Below are 18327 nucleotides of genomic sequence, written 5' to 3' on the forward strand. Positions count from 1 at the left end.
CTGCAAGAAGAGAAGAAATGGGAAATCTACGCAGCGCGGCTGGATTTTTCACTCACAGCACCTGTGAGCCAATTCTTCATCACCATTGCCCAGCAGTAAGGTACTGAGGCCGCGTGTCCGAAACTCGGCGCTTCACCTCCCCTCGCAGAAGGGAATCGACGAATCACGTCGCCTAACAGCACGGAATCGAAGCATCACGTTCTCAAGAAATAGACACATCACCTCCTCTGGAAGTAAGGAATCGACCATCACCTCCCCTGAGCGTAAGGAATCGACGCATCGCTTTGTTTTTGGTGCCTCATCTCCCCTGCGCCTGTTTCCGTCTTTTGATGTTGACACATATCAAGTACTTTGCACTATAAAGTGATGCATTCATACTTTTCTATGAACTGAACTATTTTGAACCTTTTAAATGTGATATCTTTGCCTGTGTATGTTGGATTTTTCTCGTGTTGGTCTTGTTTTATTCAGATAAAGATTGGTTATTTTTCCAAACTGGGGTGGTGTCCATTTGTAGTGTTTTCACTGTGTTACTGTGTGTTTATGTGCCAATACTTTACACATTACCTCTGAGATTAGACTGACTGCTCGTGCCCAGCTACCAAGGTCTTGTTATCTTGGGTGTTTCATTTCCTTACCCCCGACTAGAATAAGGGTCCCTACTTGGACAGGGTGCAGACCCCCATTTCTCACAGCAGCCTTACCTTCCTGTGACCAGATCCTCCTGCGGTGGTGCTGCTGGCAAGGGGATACAAATATTTGTAGCAACCTGGTGTTTGCTTTAAGAGTTTTAACAAATAAAATCTAGACTTTGCCTGAGAGCTAGCTTCCTTCAGATAGGGAGACTTCAAGTTTTACAAATATATTTATTTACAAACTCCCATAGGGATTCAACTACAAAAATAAACTCAGTGAGTAATGCTGAATCTTGAACCCAATCGCTGCCCGCAGCGGTCTCCGCTGGCATCTGTAGTTTCTCCAAGCAATAAAAGTGGCATTAAGAGAGCACATCATAATTAATTGTATTTTTGGCTCCCTTGACCAAGGATGTCCAGCTGTTATAAGGAGACCATGGGGGTGCTCAGTCTTTTTTAGGTTAGGAACCAGAAGACGCTTCCCGGTAGTTAGGCGTGTGAGCCCCGAAAGGCTCAAGACATGGTGGATATTTCCTAACCTCCTCCTGAGACCGAAGTAGGTTCTGCGGCCGCCATGTTCATGTGCTTCTAAGGACAACGATGCAGCCAGGGGTGTGGGTGGGTAAAGTTCTTCTGTAGAGTCCTATGGTCCTCCTGGTCACCAGGGCTGAAAATTGTTTATCCAACTGAGAGATGGAAGCGGAGCTCGTCTTCAGAAGATGGGGGAATCACAGAAGGTGCAGGGGTCCTGGAGCAGTCTCTGCAACCACTCTGGATCTGGAAAGAGGGCAGGATAAAGAAGTTAGTAGTTAGTAACATGAGCCATCCATCCAAGTGTTCCTGCCAGGCTGAAAAGCATGAGCAGAGTAGTTAAATAATGTGTGTTTCACAACTTTTAAAAAGTGACATCTACACACATATGGTGATGTCTTAAATTCTGTGAACTGTTCATATTGAGGAATAAAAAGATTTATTTAAAGTCACATCTGACAAGGAGTGAATATCAAAAGAGAAAAAAAACGTATTTTAAGGACATACTTTGCTACATGCTTTCTATTCCCTGCAGAGTTACCCATCCATGTTACTGCTTGGCGCTTGTCCGGTGGTGTATTATGTCTACATGCACTTGTGTTTAATGACAGTGATATTTGAGGGGGTAGAGTGCAGGGCTTTAGTTGTGGGGGCTTGCTCTGTGGTACAATCAATGCATTTTGCATATTGGACTGTCTGCCCTGCACCACAGTGGGTCAGGTCTTGTTTGTATAAAATGTTTTATATGGGGATCCTTACACTAGTTGCTCTTGGGACAGAAAAGGAGAATATTGCTTTACAGATGCACTTTAGCAGGAGCAGTGCAACCATCCCGCAGCAGTGCCGATGCACAGTCTGGTTTTGTTTTGAGCAGGTCTGGTGCACAGAAAGTGAACACCGTGCACTGCTTAGCAGGGGGTGAGGCTTGCATTGGTGGCTCAAAAGAGAAGAGAATCTGCCACCGTGAGCAGCAACAGAAGTCTGAAATGTTAGCCACGGTTGGAAGTTGTGAAGGACAGGAGTCCCTCCCACCCCCCCACTATTCCAATCCCCACACCTTTCAGAAGTGCCTTACCCACAATCTTAATTATCACAAACCCAAGAAAATGCATTGGAATAGGCTTTAAAAAAAAGCATCACAAATCTATGTAACATCTTCAGTACGCACAGGTGTGGGAGCACATCTGCAGCTGCTTTTCAGCTGGATTGTAGCATTAGTCAAGTCAAGTCAAGTCAAAGGATTTATATAGCGCACTACATACCCGGAGGGTTTCAAGGCGCTTAGGAAGGGGAGGAGAATTACTTGTCAAATATCCACGTTTTAAGTTGCTTTCTGAATGCTAGGTGGTTCTGGGTAAGGCGGAGGTAAGCGGGGAGAGAGTTCCATGTTTTAGCAGCCAGGTATGAAAAGGATCTGCCTCCCATGGTGGTCTTGTTGATGCGAGGTACAGTGGCGAGGGCTTGGCTGGAAGAACGTAGTTGGCGGGAGGGGGTGTAGAAGGACAGTCGTGAGTTGAGGCATTCTGGACCGATGTCGTAGAGTGATTTGTGTGCGTGGGTAAGCAGTCGGAAAGTGATCCTCTTATTGACGGGTAGCCAGTGGAGGTCTTTAAGGTGACCAGAGATGTGATCGTTGCGTGGGATGTCTAATATGAGTCTGGCTGAGGCGTTTTGGATTCGTTGGAGTTTCTTCTGGAGTTTTGCGGTAGTACCTGCGTAGAGGGTGTTTCCGTAGTCCAGTCGGCTCGTGACCAGAGCGTGGGTGACTATTTTCCTTGTTTCGGAGGGGATCCAGCGAAATGTTTTTCTGAGCATGCGAAGAATGTTGAAGCAGGAGGAGGATACGGCGCTGACTTGTCTGTTCATTGAGAGTGAAGAATCCAGGATGACGCCTAGGTTTCGTGCGTGGTCAGTCGGGATGGGTGCTTTTCCGAGGGCTTCCGGCCACCAGGAGTCGTCCCATGCAGAGGGGGATGTACCTAAGATGAGGACTTCTGTTTTGTCTGAGTTCAGTTTCAGACGGCTTTGTTTCATCCATTCGGCAACTTCTTTCATTCCTTCGTGTAGGTCGGTTTTGGCGGTGCTGGGGTCATTGGTGAGGGAAAGGATCAGTTGGGTGTCATCCGCGTACGAGATGATGTTGAGGTTGTGTTGGCGTGCGATGGCCGCGAGGGGGCTCATGTATACGTTGAAGAGGGTGGGACTGAGTGAGGATCCTTGTGGTACGCCGCAGATGACTTCAGAGGCCTCGGACTTGAATGGTGGAAGGCGGACTCTCTGGGTTCTTCCGGTGAGGAACGAGGTGATCCATTTAAGTGCTTTTCCTTGGATTCCGATGTTATTGAGGCGTTGTAAAAGGGTGCTGTGGCAGACTGTGTCGAATGCTGCAGAGAGGTCGAGGAGGATGAGGGCGACTGTGTCTCCATTGTCCAGTAGAGTTCGGATGTCGTCTGTTGCTGCGATGAGGGCGGTTTCAGTGCTGTGTTTTGCTCGAAAGCCAGATTGTGAGGTGTCGAGGGATTTGTTGGCTTCGAGGAAGGCGGCGAGCTGGTTGTTGACAGCTTTCTCGATGACTTTGGCCGGGAATGGAAGAAGCGAGATGGGGCGGTAATTTTTGAGTTCGGTGGGGTCCGCTGTGGGTTTTTTCAGAAGGGCGGTGAGTTCAGCGTGTTTCCAGTCTTCCGGGAAGGTGGCGGAGTTGAAGGAGCAGTTGATGACGTCTCGGAGGTGCGGTGCTATGGCGGAGTCAGCTTTGTTGAAGATGTGGTGAGGACATGGGTCTGTGGGGGATCCTGAGTGGATGGAATTCATCAGGCGGATGGTGTCCTCAGTGGAGATTGGGTTCCAGATGTTAAGGGTGTTCACGGGGGGATGATGATCAGCAGATGGTAGGGTGGGTTGGTTGTCAAAGCTGTTGTGGATGTCTGCAATCTTGTTGTGGAAGAATGAGGCTAGGGAGTCGCAGAGGGTTTGAGAGGGGGTGATGTCGTTGGAGTTGGCCGAGGGATTTGAGAATTCCTTGACGATGTTGAAAAGTTCCTTGCTGTTGTGAGCGTTGTTGTCGAGTCGATACTTGAATGCTGTTTTCTTGGCTTTTCGGATTAGTTGGTGGTGAGTGCGGGTGGCGTTTTTGAAGGCGTCCTTGGTGCTGGTGGTTGGGTCTTTTTTCCAGGCCTTTTCAAGGGAGTGGCAGAGTTTCTTGGACTTCTTGAGATCATCGTTGAACCATGAGGCCTTCTTGCTGCCAGGTTTGTTTTGACGTTTTTTCAGTGGTGCTAAGGTGTCAGCGGTGTTGGATAACCATAGGGTGAGGTTGGCGGCGGCTTCGTTAGCGTTGGAAGAGGGGGCTGGGGTGTGTTGAAGGAGCGATGCGGAGATTTGGTCCGTGGTGATTTTGTTCCAGTTCCTTTGCAGGGTAGGTTGGAGGTGGATGCTGGGTTTTGGTTTGTTGTAGGTGAAGTGAACGCAGCTGTGGTCAGTCCAGAGGAGGTCCGTAGTGTGGCTGAAGGAGACATGGTTGCTGGATGTGAAGATGGGGTCGAGTGTGTGACCTGCGATGTGGGTGGGGAAAGTGACTAGTTGTTTAAGTCCGAGGTTGGCGAGGTTGTCCACGAGGGTGGCGGTGTTGCGATCGTTGATCTTTTCGAGGTGAAAGTTGAGGTCTCCCAGAAGGATGTAGTCTTTGGAGGGGAGCGCGTGTGGGGTGATGAAGTCCGTGATGTCTTCACTGAATTTTGCGCGTGGGCCTGGTGGTCTGTAGAGGAGGGTGCCTCTGAGAGTGGTCTTGGGGTCGATGTGGATCTGGAAGTGAAGGTGTTCGGAGTTAGCGAGGTTGGCGTCAGAGCTGGTTGAGATGCGGATTGATTTCTTATGGACGATGGCGATTCCTCCTCCTGTGTGGCTGGTGCGGTCCTTGCGAGTGATCTTATAGTCTTCAGGGATGGCAATGGTGATGTCTGGTGCGGAGGAAGCATTCATCCATGTTTCCGTAAGGAAGGCGATGTCCGGAGAAGTGGTGTCTAGTAGGTTCCATAGGTCAATGGCGTGCCTGTAGACTGATCGGGTGTTGAGAAGGATGCATTGTAGGTGGTTGGGGTCGGGGATCTGTGGTGTGGTCGTAGCGGAGATGTTGTCGGTGCCGCAGAATTTGCAGGAGAGGCAGGAGAAAGGTCCATGGGTTTGTCCAGGGGCGGCTTGGACGCAGTTGGGAGCGCGACCGGGGTTAAGGACTAGGAGGGTTGCGGCATCGTAGGTAATGCGGGAGGGCTGGGCAGCGCGAGGGGCAGGGGGTCTGGCGCTGGGCGCGGTCCAGGCGCGGACGGGCGTAGACAGGCTTACCTTTGGCGCACCTTCGGCGCGAATTGGGCGCGGTCGCTGCGCGTAAACGCTGCGCGCGGGAACAGCTGTCATATAAGGATAGTGGAGGGGGAGGGGCGAGGGCGGCTCAGCTGGGAGGCGGGGCGGGCTCACGAGGACGACAAAAACAAACAAAATGGAGGCGGAGGGGGGAGCACAGCGGAGCGCTAGGGGCAAACGCGCTGACCGAGTGATAAGACCAGACTTCAATAATTAAGGTGCACAACAGGCAAAGCGGCAACAAGGCAGACAGTAGGCAGTGGTAATTGACAATTTCAGCTCGCAGCAGCACAACGATAGCAGCTAGGGGCAAACGCGCAAACCGACTGAAAAGAGCAGAATTAAATAATAACAGTGCACAGCAAGCAAGGCGGCAGCAAGGCAGACAGAAGGCAGCAGTAGTTAGCAATTTTAGATCGCAGCAGCACAACGATAGCAGCTAGGGGCAAACGCGCAAACCGACTGAAAAGAGCAGAATTAAATAATAACAGTGCACAGCAAGCAAGGCGGCAGCAAGGCAGACAGAAGGCAGCAGTAGTTAGCAATTTTAGATCGCAGCAGCACAACGATACCAAGAGTCTTCAAGGGACACTGGGAGCGACCACCACTCAGCCCGAGGGAGAGGAGCGAGTCACGGCGTCTGCAAGTAGGAGAGCGCTGTTCTACTTAGTGGGAGGGCGGCTCAGCTGGGAGGCGGGGCGGGCTCACGAGGACGACAAAAACAAACAAAATGGAGACGGAGGGGGGAGCACAGTGGAGCGCTAGGGGCAAACGCGCTGACCGAGTGATAAGACCAGACTTCAATAATTAAGGTGCACAACAGGCAAAGCGGCAACAAGGCAGACAGTAGGCAGTGGTAATTGACAATTTCAGCTCGCAGCAGCACAACGATAGCAGCTAGGGGCAAACGCGCAAACCGACTGAAAAGAGCAGAATTAAATAATAACAGTGCACAGCAAGCAAGGCGGCAGCAAGGCAGACAGAAGGCAGCAGTAGTTAGCAATTTTAGATCGCAGCAGCACAACGATAGCAGCTAGGGGCAAACGCGCAAACCGACTGAAAAGAGCAGAATTAAATAATAACAGTGCACAGCAAGCAAGGCGGCAGCAAGGCAGACAGAAGGCAGCAGTAGTTAGCAATTTTAGATCGCAGCAGCACAACAATACCAAGAGTCTTCAAGGGACACTGGGAGCGACCACCACTCAGCCCGAGGGAGAGGAGCGAGTCACAGGAGTATCCTGGAAACTTTTTAGTAAAGGTAAGGCACGACTGCAGCCAAGCCAAGCAGTCCAACCAAGATGCAACATGGACGATGTGCTACAAAGATGGACTACCCTTTAAAAACAACAAGCTGGATTAACAATCTCTTATTCAGTGGCATAACATTTTAAAGCTTCAAAGAAAAGTAACTTAAACAAACGAAATCAAGGTTACAAGTTAAAACTGAATCATGCAAAGGAAATGAATGTGCTTCGTAGCTCACCTTCAGGGACGGAACACCTTGCAATGCTATCGTGTAGCAAACACTTTCTGAACATCTCGCCTTCAAAGGTCTGATACGTCAAAGAGCATCTGAAAGAAGGGAAAGTCTATTAATAGGAAAACTCTACAGAGTCTAAACCAAAGAAAAGCTGTGATGAGTCATGGGAGTGGTTTAAGGTAGCACTACCATGCATCCTTAAGGATGCTTCACAAAGCTTTCAGACAAAGGCACATAGTAAAACATGCAAAAAGAACAATTGATGGACAGAATGCAGAACAATGTCATACATTCACCCCAGTACAGAGATCTGGGTCTAAATCCATCGTTTTGTTGATCACCATGCCATTCCAGTTTGGACCCAGCCATATGCAAATCAATCTTGACCCTGCGCCCAATGGGAACAGTCCAGCCCGAACTGCCAAGCCAGGTCCTCCCTGGACTGGAAACAAGCATCCTAGGACCGGTTTCGGACTTTCATCCCTCATCAGCCAGGATAGCTTGACTCCAGTGGCATGGAGAGCACGGGACCCACGTCTGGGCATACCCGTCCCACTCAGGGTGACAAATGCAAAAAGAATAATTGATGGACAGAATGCAGAACCCGACACCACCTCCCTCCCCTCCCTGGTCTCTTAATTAACTGCCGCTCGGCAGTAAAGCATGCCGCTAATGTCGCTGCTCTCATTCTGAACAACAACTCCGACTTAGCTATTCTAACAGAATCATGGCTTAATGATTCCTCATCCCCATGCCTTGACCTCTTAGTTCCCCCCAACTATAACATTGCTAGGCTAGACAGACCACATAACAAGAAAGATGGCGGCATTGCCTGCATCTATCGCTCTAACTCCTTGTCACAGAGCTTCTGGCGGATACTACCGATTCCTACGAATATCTAGCACTCTCAATCTGCAGTAACACCACTCAGCTATGCAACCTGCACATCTTTTACCACCCCCCAGGCATGAACAACCGACCGACCCCTTCACTGACCACCTCATGGAAATTATCACAGCTAAGAGCTCCTCCAACAAATTGACCAAAACAGCGAAAGAAAACCCCAAGTCTCTCATCTCATCCAAATAATTCTCCTCGTTTTTCGCAAACAAAATCAAACCTTAGGTAACAAACTTAGTGCTGCCTCACTCCCTCTACCGACCCCTGACCTTCCGCCTCCTCCCCCCTGCCTCCACAGTCCTCACCTAAGAAACTAGCACAATGGACCGACTTCTCACTCTATGACGAAGGCTCTGTCGCCAAAATCATTTCCACCTTAAACCCGAACAACCATTCCTTTGACCCGCTCCCTTCAAACTGTCTTGCGACTGCCGACCAATCCATTATTCCTAGCTGGACTGCGATAATCAACGCCTCCTCCAGCAGGGATCAATCCCGGACTCTCTGAAAGCGGGCCAAATCCTTCCCATTCTAAAAAGGCAGTTGCTGGATCCAGCCTCCCCAGACAATTTTAGACCGATTTCCAACATTCCTCTCTTGGTTAAAGTGCTGGAGAATTGTGTGCAACTGCAGCTAAGTCACCACATCAACAACTTCCATCTACTCAATGACTGCCAATCTGGTTTCCGACCTGGACACAGCACTGAAACCACCATGCTCCACTTCGTTGATGATGCCCTACAAGCCCTTGACCAAGAAAAGACCTGTCTTCTAATCCTCCTAGATCTATCCTTGGCCTTCGACACGGTCAACCATGAGATGCTACTCGAACGCCTCAAATTTAGGATGGGATTAGATGGCACTGTCCTTGACTGGTTTAGTTCCTACTTCCAAAACCGATCTCAGAGATTCCTTATCAACGGCAACCTGTCCGCTCCCTCCTTGGTCACAGTGGGCGTCCCTCAAGGATCAATGTTGTCCTCCACCCTTTTCAACCACTATTTAGCACCCCATGCCGAAGTCCTTCGCTCTGCAAACATCTCCTACCATATGTACGCCGACGACACTCAGATCTATATAAAAATCTCATCTCTTGCGGAGATCCTCACCTTGAAACAGGCCCTGTAGCTGACCGTCCAATGGCTCTCCTCCAACCAACTCAAACTCAATGCTAAGAAAACTGAGTTCCTCCTAATTTCCCAGTCTAAAAGCAACTCTGAGATCCAGACATGGATTAAAGCTATCACAGCCTTAAACTGTCCCTCGACCATTGTGAACTCGGCCAAATCTCTGGGAATTACCTTGGATTGTAACCTAAACATGCGAGCCAACATCAACTCAATGGCCAAATCTGCCAGATTCCACCTGAGCTACCTATGGAAACTGAAACCCTTTCTTGACGCTCCTGACCTAAAACTTGAAGTCCAATCACTAGTTATTTCTAGGCTGGAATATGGCTTCTCGACCCTCTCTGGTTTACCCAAGATCTCCCTAGCACCCTTAAAAGCCTGCCTCAATGCAGCCGCCAGACTACTTACCGGCACAAGGAAATTTGATCATATCACTCCTCATCTGAAAGCATTGGACTGGCTTCCTCTCGAGGCTAGGATAAAAACTCAGGCTGGCATGCATCACGCACAAGGCCCTACACTCAAACTCCCCTGCGTATCTTGCAGAGAAACTTGTGATATCCGGAGGAAGCAGAAATTCACGATCGGCAAGAGCCCTCCTACTCTATCCTGCACGCTTTCGGAAAAAAAACCTACAATCGGGCGTTCGCTGGGGCTGCACCAAGAATATGGAACTCCTTCCCACCCGCCATCAGAAGAATCCCCTCTCAGGCACGCTTCAAAAAGGAGGCCAAATCCTTCCTCATGGGTAAATTTCTTGCCTAAACTCGTTCCACAACCACCTCAGAGACTACTACCTTCATCCTTCGACCTCGCCCCACCAAGAAACCGGGGGTCTGTCCTCAGCAACTGTAATATTGACCATCCTTGTACACTCCCATCCCTCTTATATCCGGCACCCCCTCCTCCCTAATTTACAGTATACTCTTGGGATATCCTGCCTATTGTATGACTCTTTGACTCTGTAAAGCGCTCTGATACCCTAACGGGTCAAGTTTGCGCTCAATAAAACACAAAAATAAATAAATATTTAAATGTCATGCATTCACACCAGTACAGAGATCTGCGCTCCATCCATCATCTCCGTGTGTTTGCTTTGTTCGCCCTAAGCTGGCAGGGTATATCCAGATGTGGGTCCCTTGCTCACTTTGCCACTGGATTCTAGCTAGTCTGGCTGATGACGGCTGATTCGCCAGAAACTGGTCCCAGGATGCTTGTTTCCAGTCCAGGGAAGACATGGCTTGGCAAACCAGGCTGGACTGTTCCCATGAGGCACAGGGTCAAGACTGATTTGTATATGGCCATGTCTGAACTGGGGTGGTGGAGTGAGATAAAGAATGATGATTGATTCAACCCAGATCTGTGACTGGGGGTGAGCGTCTGAAAAGTTTCAGCGCTCCGTCCATCATCTCCTTGTGTTTACATAGTGAAACATGACAATTGGGAAGCCCGTGAACAACACACCATAGCATTCCACAAAGCGTGTCCTATAGGAGCCGCATAATTTTGAGGATTATAGGTGTCTGCTATAACACAAATTGCATTTCATACCCAACCTCTGGATTATATCCTAGCTACCCCATCTAAGGTAATCAATTCTGAGCAGCAGATGAGAATATGAATATATATATATATATATTCAATGAAAAAACCATTGGTTTTAGGCCATATATAGTTAGGGATTTGCATTTAGAAAACCTTATTTTACTCGCATAAAACCATTGAAATTCCATATATAGTTATAAGCGCTAACTATATATCGCGCACCCGCAATCCACTGCTGATGATGTCACATATTACATCATTCATGACATGGTTAGTGACATCACTGATGACATCACTGATGACATCTCAAATGACATCACTGATGACATCACTGATGACAACATCCAGTGACTGTATGTTTCTGTAAAGTTAAAATATGTCTTACATATTGAAGAATGAGTGGATGTATAAGTGTCTGGATGAAGGATTTACTAGGTGCATGACTGACTGATTGAGTGAGTGATTAAATGTGTCTCACTGAGTGCATGGGTTAGTGACTAAACTGTTTTAATTTGTGCATCATTATATCTGTTGTTCTACAAACTGCTGCATATGTTGTTCAGTAGCTATATGAGTAACTGTATGGGTTATTGATTGGTTGTCCAAGTATTTGTATGGGAAACTGAGTGTGTGTGTATGGGTGGCTGGGAGGTGTGTGACTCTGTACATAGATGTGCGAGTAGTTGATTCACTATATGTATAGATTCACAACTGCATGTGGAAACAGCTGTATGGGCGGTTGACTGTGCATGAGTGTATTAGTGAGTGAATGGATATCTCAGTGCTACATGTCAAATTAAGTACATATGTAAAACACAGTACATGTGAGAGTTGACATCTATAAATAACTGTGCATAAGAGCTAGTGAATGTGTGAGTGGCTGTATGGATCATTGTGAACATGTATCAGAGATTGTATAAGAGAGTAAAGTAAATATGTGTTAGTATATGTTTGAATAAGTAAGGTGTATATAACTGTATAGTTCAGAAAATGGAGGTGTGATTGATTTTTGGCATAACTGACTAGGTGTGTGAGTAACTCCATGGATGAGTGACTGTCTGTTTACACTGATTGTATCTAAGGTTATATTAGAGTCTGAAGAGGTTCATGGTATTATCACATGAATGATATCATCAGTGATGTGATCAGTCATGTCAAATGAGATGTTATCAGTGATGTCATCAGTGATGTCATTTGAGATGTCATCAGTGATGTCACTAACCATGTCATGAATGATGTAATATGTGACATCATCAGCAGTGGATTGCGGGTGCGCGATATATAGTTAGCGCTTATAACTATATATGGAATTTCAATGGTTTTATGCGAGTAAAATAAGGTTTTCTAAATGCAAATCCCTAACTATATATGGCCTAAAACCAATGGTTTTTTCATTGAATTTTCAAGGTTTTGTAAATGCAAATTCCTAACTATATATGGAGTATAACCTATGGTTTTTTCTGTGAATTTCAATGGTTTTTTAATAGCAAGTATCAAAAGCTGTCAAATGTCAAGTACGTGATAGGTAAAAACGTTTTCGTGTTTATGCACGCTGATGTGCTTTGAACGCTGCCCCCCCCCCCCCACTCCCCTCTTTTCTCTTAGTAGTACTCTCTCTTTGCAGATAGTGAACGGTAGTTAACTCAGACCTTTACCCCTGTTGTAATCCGTCGTACCTGCTTGTCTCTCCATTTGATTGATTATTATCCAAGCATTTACTGTTTTACAATTGGTTCTCTTTGGATCATTCTCTATTTACAAACAAGCACAAAGTCGCAATACTCTGTTTAGTCTTTGCAGATATTGAAAAATCGTGTAAAAAAATAAAAGTAATCGAGCAAAATCAGTAGACCACTAATTCGATCTCTTTTTGACCTCGGTAAAATACAAACATTAGGAATAACCCTTCATGAGAAATACGAAAATAGTGAAATGAACTGAGCTCCACACCATGAGGGCTGCAAAACAGCTCGACTCCGCCACCCACACCGCCCAAAATAACGGCAAACCCTATGCAAATATTATAAATATACACAACACACCACCAAAGAAACAGAGTAAAACATTTTATTAAATAACTATTTACATAACTATTTTATACTTTTTATTGCCCGATCCGGCTAGCTCAATCGATCGAGCATGAAACTCATGCACTGATAACAAGCGTTGAGAGTTTGTAGAATGATGGCTTCAGATTTTCCACATACGGTATAGTGGCGCGAACTGGCAGGGGGCGTTTGGATTCTACCCCTTCTCCAAATAAGATTTTCATACGTGAATGTTCGTTCATGCTTTTTGTCCCTGAGTTGCTTCCATGTCACTGCCTTACATAAATGGCATAAGTCCTGGTTGTTGAGTGCCATACTTCAGAGTTCTAAGCAGCTCTTGTAACACTGTTTAAACCTTATTTGCACCTGCTGCAGCTTCACTATTCAAAGTAAGTGGGGTCCATTTGTGGACCTGACTGCATTGGAAAACAATGTGATACGGTGCCTCCCTAAACCGCTTGACGGAGGCCCCCGAGGGGCGGTGAGATGGCGCGGACTGAGAGGGGGCGCTTGGCTCCTGCCCCCTCCCCAAGTCGTGTTGCCCTGGTGAGGCCTGAGATCGCCCCCGGCATAGGCGGCCGGCTCCCGGGGTCCAGCGGAATTTTTTCCCTTTTGAAGAATCTTTCATTCTGGACCTTGTCCCACAATCCGTTTCACCTGAAGACACGCTGTCGTAGGGCGCCCCTTTACCGTTTTAGTTGCCATTCCGCCCGCTTTTGGTACTCTGTGCCTCTTCCGCCATTCAGCTGTTTACCGCTCGCTCTTGCGACTACAACGTCTCGCTCACCATGTAGTTGAGTTGCTCCCGCTCTTAAGATTTTACCGAACTTTTTGGACTGCTGAAAGCGGTTGTATTCCGACCGCTGGTTGGTGGAGACATTTTGACTATATTCTGCACCTGCATTGTCGCGTAATGCGTCATATGACGCGACGCGTTAGCGCACCCGGAAGTGCTCCGGTGCGCAAGGCGCAGCTTCCCGGAAACGATCCAGAGCGCGCCGCGCAGCGCGTAACGTAAGCATAACAGGTCATGTGACTTGTTAATAAAACTTTTCATTGGTTCATTTTACTTTTCTTTTCCTAATTATGTAAGACTAGGTCATGTGACCTAAAAATAACACTTTTCATTGGATTAAAACATTTTTTTTACCCAAACGATGAAAGCCCCACCTTGTTTCTGGATGTTTCAGACTGAAGCTGGCGTCACCATGAGAGCACCACCATCTCGTAGCTCCGTCGTGGCCATTCCGCAAGCAATCATGGCAGCCGCTCCCCACCGGAAGCCTGCGGGAGTCGAGGGCCCCCAAGACTTTTGTACAATCTTCAAGGCTGAGGGGACGCTTTCGAGAATGGAACCCAAGCCCTGGCAGACAAGCGTCCGAGTTCCAAGGTGTCCCAGGGCCATTTTACTGGACCAGGCCCAAATCCGAAGAGCCGGCCGCCATTTTAAGAGTCCTGTGGCAGCCGCCTATCGCTGCACCGCAAGAGTGGGAACAACTCAACTACATGGTGAGTGAGACGCTGTAGCCGTAAGAGCGGGCGCTAAACAGCTGAATGGCGGAAAAGGCACAGTGTAGCAAAAGCGGGCGGAATGGCGACTGAAACGATAAAGGGGCGCCCCACTACAGCAGACAAGCCTCCGCCATGTGCTTCAAAACTGCATATGTATCTCGTGATATCAAGGTTGGGCAACCAGTACAGAACAAGCAGTTACGAGTCCCATTTACACCGGCGCCATTTTGGGCGCGGCCGGGCAGGTCCAGGATCTACTGAAACATAAAAAATGAGGCTGACGTCTCTGAAGCAGTTGACGAACAGCAGGACATAGTAAATAAACATGAACTCTCTAAAGCTGTTAACTCACTGCAGGACAAAACAAGTGAACCTGAAACCTCTGGAATAATTGTCGCTCAAAAGAACAACACACAAAACTCTGTAGAGCCTGAAGAAAAAAAAACAGAAGGGCACTGTAGTTTCAGACACACTTAACACTAATGACTAAACAAAGATATCGTCTGTTTATAAAGCAGTTATCATCTTGACAGAATTGACAAAGAAGTGTACAGACACCAATACATCAGCATTCTCGGAGATAACATCTTAAGGAACAAAGAAAGACCTGTTCACTCTTGACACCCCAGGTGCTGTGTATATTGCACTATAGTGCTGCATCGAGAAAACGGGCAACCCTATTGATGTGGATTTTTCATTATTGATTATTGTAAAGAAATGGCGACTCCCCCCTTTAGCAGATTAGCTAAATGTTTGCGTAATTTAGGCATAAAAGTTATATTATTGTTGTTGTTGTTGTTATCGTTATAGTTCTGGTTAATTTCAAAATATATTTACAGTTTTTGTTGCGTTCGTTATATTTAAATGTTAATAAAATTTTAAAATGTAACTGTCTTGGAGTACTATATTATTTTTAAAAATCGGGTGAATGGGGCCTTGAATCGGGTTATTGTCATGTGTGGGCTTTGCAAGTGTACTGCTACAAGATCGGACATTTCAAACTCAAATGCACGTTCTTTTTCTTACCTTTCCGAAGCATGGAGCGCAATAGCAGGCAGAGAAAGGGTGATGCACGTGTTGAACACTGCCTGGCCTGCAAATTGCTGGCAGTGCCCCCCCGCCCGCTCCTGAAAGAGGGCACACACACACCGCCGCCCCGAGTACTTCACAAATCTTTAAAAGACCATGCGCTTGTTCAATGGGAAGTGGATAACATGGCTAAGAGCATTTGCTGGATAATGCATGAATATCGCTGACTTTTCAACGATATTCATGCATTGCGGCCGTTTTTTATCGCATTTGCGATAAACCTTGCTAATAGCAAGGTTTATGTGCGATAAAATTCGCCGAAGTGCGGCGATAATTTTTGTCTCTAAACAAGTTAGAGACAAAAATTACCGCTAGTTTTTGGTAATATGCCCCCGGGTTTTTCCTTGCAGGAAACGGGAAGCGAAAGACTACCACTGAAATAAGTAGTCTCACGCCTGAATCGGGAGGGTTGGCATGTCTGGATACTCTACAGCTGGGGCCATAAACTACATCCGCAGGGCTAGGTGATAGCCTAGGTCCGGCCTGGACAATCGGACACAGAGGAAGAGGAGTGTCAGAGGGTGCGGTAGTGAATAGGGTGAAAGGGAGGTGTCGAGCGGGCACAGGGTGTGATTCTCAGAGAAGAGCAGCGCAGATGGGGGAAGTATATGTCCCATGCATGAGAGAGAGAGCGGGGGTGACCATTGCGTGGGGGAGATGCGTGCGAGGGTGGGGAGCCATGCTGAGAATCGGCGGCGTGCAGAGAGTGGCCCTGGTCAAGGCATCTAAAATGGCTGCCGTGCACGACAAAATTGTGGCATTGGACAAAAACGCAAGATGGCGCAGACAATGTTTATCAATAAGGATTCATTTATAACAAAATATTTACTCGCAGTGACAAAATGGTGTTCAACACTTCCTGATTTCCATCGAATCGAACGATAACAAACGTCACGCACAGAGCAGTTTTTAGCCATGTTATCCAATGGAAGGTGGATAACATGGCTAAGAGCATTTGCTGGATAATGCATGAATATCGCTGACTTTTCAACGATATTCAGCGGGGCTAGGTGATAGCCTAGGTCCGGCCTGGACAATCGGACACAGAGGAAGAGGAGTGTCAGAGGGTGCGGTAGTGAATAGGGTGAAAGGGAGGTGTCGAGCGGGCACAGGGTGTGATTCTCAGAGAAGAGCAGCGCAGATGGGGGAAGTATATGTCCCATGCATGAGAGAGAGAGCGGGGGTGACCATTGCGTGGGGGAGATGCGTGCGAGGGTGGGGAGCCATGCTGAGAATCGGCGGCGTGCAGAGAGTGGCCCTGGTCAAGGCATCTAAAATGGCTGCCGTGCACGACAAAATTGTGGCATTGGACAAAAACGCAAGATGGCGCAGACAATGTTTATCAATAAGGATTCATTTATAACAAAATATTTACTCGCAGTGACAAAATGGTGTTCAACACTTCCTGATTTCCATCGAATCGAACGTTAACAAACGTCACGCACAGAGCAGTTTTTAGCCATGTTATCCAATGGAAGGTGGATAACATGGCTAAGAGCATTTGCTGGATAATGCATGAATATCGCTGACTTTTCAACGATATTCATGCATTGTGGCCGATGTGCGGCGATAATTTTTGTCTCAAAACAATTAAAACGAAGCACAAAATGGCGAATTCCCGTTTCGCTACCAGTTTGCGGCCCAGTTCGCGGCCCGAGAAACGCTTCTACCGTGAAAAATCATTTTTTTTTTCTTTTCCCCACGGGACCCTTTAATAACCCCAACAACATTCCTAGGGGGTCAAGAGGGGGATACCTTGCCCCCTTTCATTAAATTCCCCTTTCGTTTTTCACCTCTTCTTCTCTCTCGATCCTACCGAGAGACAAGATGGCGGCCGCTCCGGACTGTTTAGAATGTTGACAGACACCGGAGAGCCAATCAGCTTTCTGCACGCAAAGTTCCGAAACTCGAAAAGTAAGCGGACCGGATCGCTGCCCGGAGCGCTGTTACAGATATATATCTTGATTTAAACGTTAATTTCTCAAAATCCACTGAAGCACATATATTGAGACCTAGCAAAGGCACATCGGGCTAACAGTCCCTACAATTTTGCCAAGTTTCGTGCAAATCCATTCAGCCGTTCGAGCTAAAAGTGAGTCCAACCGCCCTATGGAAAACTCAATGCAAAAAACGCGTTTTGGGACCCCCCTTTTTTCTCAGCCCCCCCTTGACGAAACCCCACCAAATTTTCAGGGGCTGCTCAGAAACAAAATGTGCCATTTTCCTGAACATTTCAGCCGATTCCGTCCACAAACGCCAAAGTTATTAGACATAGAATTTTCAGAAATCCCATAGGGAATTAATCCTAACTATATATATATATATATATATATATATATATATATGGGGCAGAAGGGGGCTGGGGGCAGCATTTCAGGCTTGCATGCACTCCCGCCCCTGCCCCCGCCCGCCATGACATTGTCTGTGTCCCAGACAATGCCGTGGCGCACGGGGGCCGGGGCGGGAGTGCACGCAAGCCTGAAATGCTGCCCCCAGACCCTGAGCCTTACCGCAGTTGTTCCGGCCCAACCTCCCGCACCGGCTCCCTCCCGTCCCGTGTCCCAGAGCCTTACCTGAGCCGCCACCCCTCCCCGATCTCCTCACTTCACCGCCGCTCCTCCTCGTCATCACGTACATTGCAGCCAGCGCTACATCGTGGCGCTCAGCGTCGCGGCGGGCGCTACTTTCAGGGCACTACTTTTTTTTTTAAGTTAGATTTTTAAATTTACGTTTTTTTAAATTTTCTATAGCCTATGTCCATCTGCACACCCTGAGGATTACAACAATGTATTGGGTGTGTGGATTGGCGCTGTGGTTCCTGAGTTTACCTTGCCAAAAGGTTTGTGTTCTCTCTTTATAATAGTAGTATAGATATATATATATATATATATATATATATATATATATATATATCTGCACTACAATCCCCTTCGATCAAGAGGACAGAGCACACACAGGACCCCAGGTAAGCTGCTCACCTGCTTTTATTGTCTAACAGGCATGAGGCGTTTCGTTTTTTTCAAAACTTCCTCAGATGCCGCCAGCATTTTGCAAGTGCTGTTCCCGCCAGGCTTTTAATCAGCATGCCCCTCTTTGATAGG

The 18327-nt window shown here is 47.4% G+C and overlaps 1 protein-coding gene across 1 annotated transcript in view; it reads right to left on the reverse strand.

The window, feature by feature from the left end:
* Window positions 1–846: 846 nt before the first annotated feature.
* Window positions 847–18327, reverse strand: part of LOC147717978 (general transcription factor 3C polypeptide 4-like) — a 48716-nt gene continuing 31235 nt past the window's right edge. Inside the window, exons 4-5 of the mRNA XM_086924759.1 lie at window positions 7006–7094; window positions 847–1412 (exon numbers count right to left, since the gene is read on the reverse strand). Of these exons, the coding sequence (XP_086780885.1) occupies window positions 1348–1412; window positions 7006–7094 (154 nt within the window). The 3' untranslated portion in view covers window positions 847–1347. The remainder of the gene's footprint in view (window positions 1413–7005; window positions 7095–18327) is intronic.

This window comes from Lissotriton vulgaris, chromosome 5, assembly GCF_964263255.1.
Source record: "Lissotriton vulgaris chromosome 5, aLisVul1.2, whole genome shotgun sequence".
Classification (NCBI taxonomy): domain Eukaryota; kingdom Metazoa; phylum Chordata; class Amphibia; order Caudata; family Salamandridae; genus Lissotriton; species Lissotriton vulgaris.